A 10,821-nucleotide genomic window follows, 5' to 3' on the forward strand; every position below is an offset into this window, starting at 1 on the left:
TTAATAACTGATTGACATGTATTTGCTGCTAGATGAACAGTGGTAGCAGGTGTAAATATATTTAGGTACAGGCACATTATACATAGTAACATATGGGTAAATCACCTAGGATAACCCCCAAAAAAGTCAGACAAAATGACTTATTTCCACTGGAGCCCTTGTCTTATTTCTACTGGTGTCCTTGATTTACTTACACTGGGGTCCTTGAACAAGAAATGTCCATATGTCTTGCCATTTTTGGGACATGTACTCTGGACACGTACCAGTACATACAACATACTATGAACACGTGCCAGTATGGGCAACACGTACTCTAGACAGTAAGGAGCAGTAAAGTCAACTAGTACTTAAGACATGTATGTACTAGTAAGGACAACACTTACTCTTTCACGTATCAGTAAGGAAACGTTGTATTCTGGACACGTACCGGTAGGGACAAAACGTACAATACATGCAACACACACTCTAGACACTTATCAGTAAATACAAATAGGGCATGTAGTTTGGACACGACCTAGACACGTACATTACGTACCACACGTAACCTGGAGACGTACATACAACACGTAAACTGGACACGTACATTACATACAACACGTAAACTGGACACGTACATTACATACAACACGTAAACTGGACACGTACATTACATACAACACGTAACCTGGACACGTACATTACATACAACACGTAAACTGGACACGTACATTACATACAACACGTAACCTGGACACGTACATTACATACAACACGTAACCTGGAGACGTACATTACATACAACACGTAAACTGGACACGTACATTACATACAACACGTAAACTGGACACGTACATTACATACAACACGTAACCTAGACACGTGCATTACATACAACACGTAACCTAGACACGTACATTACATACAACACGTAACCTAGACACGTACATTACCTGGAGTTTACCTGGAGAGAGTTCCGGGGGTCAACGCCCCCGCGGCCCGGTCTGTGACCAGGCCTCCTGGTGGATCAGAGCCTGATCAACCAGGCTGTTGCTGCTGGCTGCACGCAAACCAACGTACGAGCCACAGCCCGGCTGATCCGGAACTGACTTTAGGTGCTTGTCCAGTGCCAGCTTGAAGACTGCCAGGGGTCTGTTGGTAATCCCCCTTATGTGTGCTGGGAGGCAGTTGAACAGTCTCGGGCCCCTAACACTTATTGTATGGTCTCTTAACGTGCTAGTGACACCCCTGCTTTTCATTGGGGGGATGGTGCATCGTCTGCCAAGTCTTTTGCTTTCGTAGTGAGTGATTTTCGTGTGCAAGTTCGGTACTAGTCCGTCTAGGATTTTCCAGGTATATATAATCATGTATCTCTCCCTCCTGCATTCCAGGGAATACAGGTTTAGGAACCTCAAGCGCTCCCAGTAACTGAGGTGTTTTATCTCCGTTATGCGTGCCGTGAAAGTTCTCTGTACATTCTCTAGGTCAGCAATTACATACAATTATACAATTAGGTCTCAATTACACACAACACGTAACCTAGACACGTACATTACATACAACACGTAACCTAGACACGTACATTACATACAACACGTAACCTAGACACGTACATTACATACAACACATAACCTGGACACGTACATTACATACAACACGTAACCTAGACACGTACATTACATACAACACGTAACCTAGACACGTACATTACATACAACACGTAACCTAGACACGTACATTACATACAACACGTAACCTAGACACTTACATTACATACAACACGTAACCTAGACACTTACATTACATACAACACGTAGGCTGGACACGTACATTACATACAACACGTAACCTAGACACGTACATTACATACAACACGTAACCTAGACACGTACATTACATACAACACGTAACCTAGACACGTACATTACATACAACACGTAACCTAGACACGTACATTACATACAACACGTAACCTAGACACGTACATTACATACAACACGTAACCTAGACACGTACATTACATACAACACGTAACCTAGACACGTACATTACATACAACACGTAGGCTGGACATATACCAATACATACAACATGTAATTAGTCACGTACCAATACATACAGCACGTACGCTGGTCACGTACCAGTACATACAGCACGTACTCTGAACACGTGACAACCACAACAACAACAAACTCCCTCGATCAGCTGACTACCACAACTCTACCAAGACTGCCACAACACTCTTGCCTCACTGTTCCTGGCCAGGGCGGAGATGAGGGGCGAGCAGTAGCTTTAACTAACCCACAAGACAACTAGGAAGGTGTGCAGTACCTACCAAAGTATCCATGGCGGTTGTGGTGAGGGAGAGTAGCGGTGTAGAGTGAGACAGAGAGAGAGAGAGAGAGTGTGTAGGAGGGTGCCGAGCTGCAAGGTACACACTCAGGGTCGTAGCGGACGGTCAACTGGTCTCCTCTGCGTGTGTTTACGGTGTTGCCAGGCAACGGCACCGGCATGACGGTTCTTGTCTGGTGTCGGGGCACAGCTCTCGATCCGGGAGTTGAGAGCCGATCGCATCTTTGCTCCCTTCCCTCACCTCTCCCCTTCCTTGCATTGATTTCGATCGTCTCCTCACCCACCTTTCCCATTCCATCCGGCCACTGCGTGGGTGGGGCACGGCCCACCCTCCTTACGGGTTTAGCGCTTCTTCGTGGATATAATAAGCCACGTCCATTTGTAATTTGCGCAATCTTGTGCACCCTAACTGCAAATGCTTTCTCGTCGTCCATGTACACACCTTTATGGTGGTCATCCCCTCAAGGGAGGTTAAGATAAGATAAGATAAGATTTCGTTCGGATTTTTAACCCCGGAGGGTTAGCCACCCAGGATAACCCAAGAAAGTCAGTGCGTCATCGAGGACTGTCTAACTTATTTCCATTGGGGTCCTCAATCTTGTCCCCCAGGATGCGACCCACACCAGTCGACTAACACTCAGGTACCTATTTGCTGCTAGGTGAACAGGACAATAGGTGTAAGGAAACGTGTCGAAATGTTTCCACCCGTCGGGAATCGAACCCGGGCCCTCCGTGTGTGAGGCGGGAGCTTTAGCCACCAGGCCACCGGGCCACCCTTGACGCTGGTGAGGGGCTCTTGATCTAGGGAATTGGATCTGTGCTCCGGTTCCCTAAATACCTTCCATCCCCCCACAGGCGCTGTATAACCCTACGGATTTAGCGCTCCCCATGATTATAATTATGGTGGCCATGGTATTTTAATCCAAGGAATTGGATTAAAATCCCATGACCTTACTTTAGATCAGACATTATTACTGTGTTTAGAGTTTCTCCATAATTATTATTAACAATAGTTACCACCTAAAATTATTATTTCTACAAGTACGGTTATTACAGACCTCGCTGACATATTAATATTTTCATTTCTACAAGTACATGTACAAGGTACACAGGCCTGGTTGACATCAATAAAATACTACTATATAGAAAGCCGCTTGTTATGCAGAGCATTTCGGGCAAATAAGGTCAGTTTTGTCCCGGGATGCGACCCACACCAGTCGACTGTAACACCCAGGTACCAATTTTATACTGATGGGTGAGCATAGACAACCGGTAGAGGAAACACCACCAATGCTTCAACCCTCACCGGGAATCGAACCCGGACGTTCACAGCGTGAAGCAAGAGCTTTTGCCACCAGGCCACGGGCTATAGAAGCCCCATCCTTTTCTTCATCCTCGTATCTGACATAGAGATGTAAGCCACAGCACAGTGTCCTTTGCTGACGATACCAGAATCTGCATGACTGCCATCCATTGAGGACACTACAAATCTCGAAACTGACATTAACCAAGTCTTTAAATGGGCCTCAGAAAACAATGTGAAGTTCAATGAAGACAAATTTCAATTAATTTGCTATGGAAAAAACTTAATGTGAAGGCAGTGACAATGTCAGAGAATCTCACATTCAAAGATCACAACAATGTGTCTACCACATCTGCTAGGAAACTGATAGAATGGATAATGAGAACCTTCAAAACTAGGGATGCCAAACCAGTGATGATTCTCTTAAAATCGCTTGTTCTCTCGAGGATGGAATATTGCTGTATACTAACTGGTGGCTAAAACTCCCGCTTCACACACGGAGGGCCCGGGTTCGATTCCCGGCGGGTGGAAATTCCGACACGTTTCCTTACACCTATTGTCCTGTTCACCTAGCAGCAAATAGGTACCTGGGTGTTAGTCGACTGGTGTGGGTCGCATCCTGGGGGACAAGATTAAGGACCCCAATGGAAATAAGTTAGCTCCAGGTAAACTCCAGGTACTCCAGTCCTCGATGACGCACTGACTTTCTTGGGTTATCCTGGGTGGCTAACCCTCCGGGGTTAAAAATCCGAACGAAATCTTATCTTATCTTATCTTAACTTTGACTGCACATTTAAGTACAATAAAACACCTAAATTACTGAGAACGGTTGAAGTCCTTGACCTGTACTCCCTCGGAACGCAGGCGAGAAAGATACATGATAATAAACATTAGGAAAATCCTAGAGGGATTAGTCCCAAATCTGCACATGGAAATCACTTCCTACGAAAGGAAAAGACTCGGCAAGCGGTGCAACATCCCCCCAATAACAAGCAGGGGCGCCATGAGTATGCTAAGAGACCACACAGTGAGTGTCAGGGGCCCAAGACTGTTCAACTGCCTCCCAGCAAACATAAGGGGAATTACCAATAGACCCCTGGCTGTCTTCAAGAGGTAGCTGGACAGGCACCTAAAGTTAGTTCCTGACCATCCAGGCTGTGGTTTGTACGTCGGTTTGCGTGCGGCCAGCAGTAACAGCCTGGTTGATCATGCCCCGATCCACAGCGAGGCCTAGTTATGAATTGGGCAGCAGGGGCGTTGACCCTCGAAACACCATCTAGGTATACAGATTATTATTATAATAAAAAAGAAGCGCTAAGCCACAAGGGCTATACAGCGCTGGTATACAGAGTATTTCAAGCAACTTAGGTTAATCTTGTCTCCCAGGATGCGACCCACACCAGTCATCTAACACCCAGGTATCTACTTACTGCCAGGTGAACAGGGACAGCAGGTGTAAGGAAACATGCCCAACATTTAACCCGTACTGGGAATCAATCCCTGACCCTCAGTGTGTGAGCTGGGGATGCGAGGGGAAATAGCCACGGGTCTTATAACCTCAGCCCACTCACTGTATCTCAAGGCATGCAAAAGGAATAGTACAGAGCACGGCATGAGTTTAATAGTTAAATTAAAATTTGAAGGCAATCAGAAGTATTCACAATTTATAACACGGATGCCAATATTCCAATTTCTTCAATAAGTAGACTTACTTTGGTTGCTGTGCGATCCAAGGAAGGTATCCTCTTACGGTCTTATTCATTCTACCTCAATGCGCGCGACAAACAGTACAGGACGTTCATAAAATTCTAATTCAGCAGAACAGAAAGATATCCTTGTGTATATATGTGAATGTATGTATGCTTATTTATGCAGCTAGACCCCAGATAAGTATGGGCGTCAAGGGGGTGAATCCCATACCCCGGAGCACCAGGCTTATGGTAAGCTATTTCATCAAATCCTGCCACATGCAGTGAACTTCGTACGAGATTTCGGAATGCTTAACAGTTAGCAAACGAGCGAAATTATTTAAAAACATTTTCTCTCAGTCCACTGCAGGATTCGAACCTGCTCATTTTGCATCAAAATACAATAGTTGACATTACTGGTATAATTTATAGAAAGCCGCTGATTATGCAAAGGATGACCGTGCATCTGCTGGGGCTGAATTCCAATAACCATTTGTGAGACTGATCCTGCGGGTTATCCAATTTCATGTGTAGGCTTTCCTTGTTTTTTCTTGTTTGTGTTTTGTTCATTAGATTACATCATCTGCCAACAGGGAAATGTTTCACTATTTCTTCCGTCATGACGCTCACGTATGCCAAGAATATTACAGATTTCAGTACTGATGCTTATAGAGCCACAATTGTCACTCTTCCTCATTCAGACATCTCTTTCCAGACAATCAATGTTTCCTACTGTCTCTTCCAGCTTTTGTCCCAGCCTCTTGTTTGATGCTGTGTCAAAAGTCTTCCTAAAATTTAAAAATATGCAGTACACCTATATGTCCCCTGTTCTCTCTCTCTCCCTCCCTCCCTCCCTCCCTCCCTCCCTCCCTCCCTCTCTCTCTCTCTCTCTCTCTCTCTCTCTCTCTCTCTCTCTCTCTCCCTCTCTCTCTTTTTTTTTTTTTACACAGGGTTTGACGAGGTTAAGTATCCCTAGCTTTATTGACAAGCTATTTACAGGTTAAGGATTCCTAACTTTATTGGCAAGCTAAGAGCTCTCTGTTACCTACATCAGCTCATTTGAAAGCATTTTTATTGTTATGAGACATACAAGTAGGGAACAGGATGAAGTTGGAGCCATCTGTGGGCCAGCATTTTCATTTGATCAACTGACTTTATCTCGTTGACATCATTATGCTGTACGAATGTGTTCCATACTCGAGTCATCCTGGGTATATATGATCTCAGATGGAGTGATGTTCTGGAGAAGGGTACAGCCAGAGTGAAGCTGCTGCTTTCTGCCCGTCTTGTGGCATAAAAGCTTGTTTCACGCTGTCCTCGAAGTGGATCCAAGTGTGGTACTTTGACAATATTGGCCTTGTACATAACAGTAAGGCCACCCACATCCCTCCTGTGTTGAAGGCTCTGCTGAAATGACAGATCTATCCAGGATGGGTCCAGGCGAGAGATGAGACGTCTTGCTCTGTTCTCTACTCTGTCAAGCAGTCGCAGATGGGAGGGAGGGGGGCAGGCAAACCAAGAAAGTGGAACATACTCAAGGTGTGAGCGTACTTGTGCCTCATACAGAATCTTGCAACCCCTACTGTCAAGCAGATGCGAGATACGGCGAAGTGCTGTAAGCTTCCTGGCTGCCTTGTTTGCAAGATTTACAACATGGTTCTTCATGGTTAGTTTGGAGTCAAATTTCACCCCAAGGATATCAACTTCTTCTCCAGGTGCCAACACCCTCCCATTCATCCTTACTACTGGACCAGCATTACCATCATGGTGCCTAGAGACGATCATCATTTGCGTTTTCTCAGGTGCAAATGTTACTTGCCATCTATTTCCCCAAGCTGATATAGCTCTCAGCTGGTGATTGATGTAGCTTAGAGCAGCTGGCATTTCTTCTCTTGGATAAGTGAATGTCAGTGTACAGTCGTCTGCATATGCATGTGATTCTGGGATGAGATGAAGAAGGTCGTTGAAGTAGACATTCCATAACAATTGTCCCAGTACGCTTTCTTGTGGAACACCTGCCCCAATAGGATGTCTTGGGGCAGGTAATCACTGAGGAGACATAACGTAGAGCCTGCAATTCCCAGTGCTTGATGTTTTGCAAAGAGGCTCTGGTGCCACACCCGGTCGAAAGCGCCAGAAATGTCCAGTGCTACCACACAGCTGACTTTGGATTCATCCAGTGACTGGTGCCACTTAGTGGAGAGGTTTAACAACAGATCAGCAGCAGAGTAACCTTTCCTGAAGCCATATTGACGATCACAAAGTAGCGAGTGGTAGCCAAAAAACTCTGTCATTTGTCTTGAGATTGTCTCTCCCTCTCTCTCTCTCCATCTCCCCCTCTCTCCCTATCTCTTTCCCCCCCCCCAGGATGAGCCCATGGTTTACCCAAAGGTGCAGGGAGGCAAAAACCAAGTGTGCTAGGGAATGGAAGAAATATAGAAGGCAAAGGACCCAGGAGAATAAGGAGAGCAGTCGTAGAGCCAGAAACGAATATGCACAGATAAGAAGGGAGGCCCAAAGACAATATGAAAACGACATAGCAGCAAAAGCCAAATCTGACCCGAAACTGTTGTACAGCCACATCAGGAGGAAAACAACAGTCAAGGACCAGGTAATCAGGCTAAGGAAGGAAGGAGGAGAGACAACAAGAAATGACCGTGAAGTATGTGAGGAACTCAACAAGAGATTCAAAGATGTGTTCACAGAGGAGACAGAAGGGGCTCCGGAAAGACGGAGAGGTGGGGCACACCACCATGTGCTGGACACAGTGCACACAACCGAGGAAGAAGTGAAGAGGCTTCTGAGTGAGCTAGATACCTCAAAGGCAATGGGGCCAGATAACATCTCCCCATGGGTATTGAGAGAGGGAGCAGAGGCACTATGTGTACCCTTAACAACAATATTCAATACATCTATCGAAACAGGGAGATTGCCTGAGGCATAGAAGAAAGCAAATGTAGTCCCAATCTTTAAAAAAGGAGACAGACATGAACCATTAAACTACAGAACAGTGTCACTGACATGTATAGTATGCAAAATCATGGAGAAGATTATCAGGAGAAGAGTAGTGGAACACCTAGAAAGGAACGATCTCATCAACAGCAGCCAATATGGTTTCAGGGACGGGAAATCCTGTGTCACAAACCTACTGGAGTTCTATGACATGGTGACAGCAGTAAGACAAGAGAGAGAGGGGTGGGTGGATTGCATTTTCTTGGACTGCAAGAAGGCGTTTGACACAGTTCCACACAAGAGATTGGTGCAAAAACTGGAGGATCAAGCAGGGATAACAGGGAAGGCACTACAATGGATCAGGGAATACTTGTCAGGAAGACAGCAGCGAGTCATGGTACGTGGCGAGGTGTCAGAGTGGGCACCTGTGACCAGCAGGGTCCCACAGGGGTCAGTCCTAGGACCAGTGCTGTTTCTGGTATTTGTGAACGACATGACGGAAGGAATAGACTCTGAGGTGTCCCTGTTTGCAGATGACGTGAAGTTGATGAGAAGAATTCACTCGATCGAAGACCAGGCAGAACTACAAAGGGATCTGGACAGGCTGCAGACCTGGTCCCGCAATTGGCTCCTGGAGTTCAATCCCACCAAGTGCAAAGTCATGAAGATTGGGGAAGGGCAAAGAAGACCGCAGACGGAGTACAGTCTAGGGGGCCAGAGACTACAAACCTCACTCAAGGAAAAAGATCTTGGGGTGAGTATAACACCAGGCACATCTCCTGAAGCGCACATCAACCAAATAACTGCTGCAGCATATGGGCGCCTAGCAAACCTCAGAACAGCATTCCGACATCTTAATAAGGATTCATTCAGGACCCTGTACACCGTGTACGTTAGGCCCATATTGGAGTATGCGGCACCAGTTTGGAACCCACACCTAGCCAAGCACGTAAAGAAACTAGAGAAAGTGCAAAGGTTTGCAACAAGACTAGTCCCAGAGCTAAGAGGTATGTCCTACGAGGAGAGGTTAAGGGAAATCAACCTGACGACACTGGAGGACAGGAGAGATGGGGGGGGGACATGATAACGACATACAAAATACTGAGAGGAATTGACAAGGTGGACAAAGACAGGATGTTCCAGAGATTGGACACAGTAACAAGGGGACACAGTTGGAAGTTGAAGACACAGATGAATCACAGGGATGTTAGGAAGTATTTCTTCAGCCACAGAGTAGTCAGTAAGTGGAATAGTTTGGGAAGCGATGTAGTGGAGGCAGGATCCATACATAGCTTTAAGCAAAGGTATGATAAAGCTCACGGCTCAGGGAGAGTGACCTAGTAGCGATCAGTGAAGAGGCGGGGCCAGGAGCTCGGACTCGACCCTCGCAACCTCAACTAGGTGAGTACAACTAGGTGAGTACAGGGTTTGACAAGGTTAGGTTAAGGATCCCTAACTTTATTGACAAGTTAAGGATTCCTAACTTTACTGACAAGCTAAGAGATGTTACCTACATCAGCTCATTTGAAAGCATTTTCATTGTTATGAAACATACAAGTAGGGAACAGGATGAAGTTGGAGCCATCTGTGGGCCAGCATTTTCATTCGATATCATTTTGCTGTATGAACGTGTTCCAGACTCAAGTCATCCTGGGGATAAATGATCTCAGATAAAGTGGTTCTGGAGAAGGATACAGCCAGAGTGAAGTTGCTGCTTTCTGCCCGTCTTGTGGTATAAAAGCTTGCTTCTCGCTGTCCTCGAAGTGGAGCCAAGTATGGTACTTTGGCCTTATACATAACAGTAAGGCCCTCCACATCTCTCCTATGTTGAAGGCTCTGCTGAAATGACAGATCTATCCAGGATGGATCCAGGGTGAAAGATGAGGCATCTTGTTCTGTTCTCTACTCTGTCAAGCAGTCGCAGATGAGATGGGGGGCAGGCAAACCAAGAAAGTGAAGCATATTCAAGGTGTGAGTGTACTAGTGCCTCATACAGAATCTTGCAGCTCCTTCTGTCGAGCAAATGCGAAATATGTCGAAGTGCTGTAAACGTCCTGGCTGCCTCATTTGCAAGATTTTTAACGTGGTTCTTCATGGTCAGTTTGTAGTCAAATTTCACCCCAAGTATATCAACTTCTTCCCTGGGTACCAACACTCTCATTCATTCTTACTACTGCTGCTGCATTGCCATCATGATGCCTAGAGACCATCATCATTTGTGTTTTTTCAGGTGCAAATGTTACTTACCATCGGTTTCCCCAGGTTGATATAGCTCTTAGCTGTTGATTAATGTAGCTTAGAGCAGCTGGCATTTCTTCTCTTGGATAAATGTCAGAGTATAGCCGTTTGCATATGCATGGGATTCTGGGATGAGATGAAGGTCATTGCAGTAAACATTCCATAACAATGGCCCAAGCACACTTCCCTGTGGAACACTTGCCCCAATAGGATGTCTTGCTGATTATATTCCATTGAGAACTACCCTTAGAGATCTACCATGAAAGTAATCACTGAGGAGACATAGTGTAGAGCCTGGAATTCCCAGAGCTT

At 45.6% G+C, this 10,821-nt stretch overlaps 1 protein-coding gene across 1 annotated transcript in view; it reads right to left on the reverse strand.

Moving 5' to 3' along the window:
• The window catches only part of LOC128688896 (uncharacterized), a 49,110-nt gene extending 46,529 nt beyond the window's left edge, over positions 1–2,581 (reverse strand). Inside the window, exon 1 of the mRNA XM_053776927.2 lies at positions 2,312–2,581. Within this exon, the coding sequence (XP_053632902.2) occupies positions 2,312–2,323 (12 nt within the window). The 5' untranslated portion in view covers positions 2,324–2,581. The remainder of the gene's footprint in view (positions 1–2,311) is intronic.
• Between the last annotated feature and the right edge of the window lie 8,240 nt (positions 2,582–10,821).

Source organism: Cherax quadricarinatus, chromosome 1 (assembly GCF_038502225.1).
Source record: "Cherax quadricarinatus isolate ZL_2023a chromosome 1, ASM3850222v1, whole genome shotgun sequence".
In the NCBI taxonomy this organism is placed as follows: Eukaryota; Metazoa; Arthropoda; class Malacostraca; order Decapoda; family Parastacidae; genus Cherax; species Cherax quadricarinatus.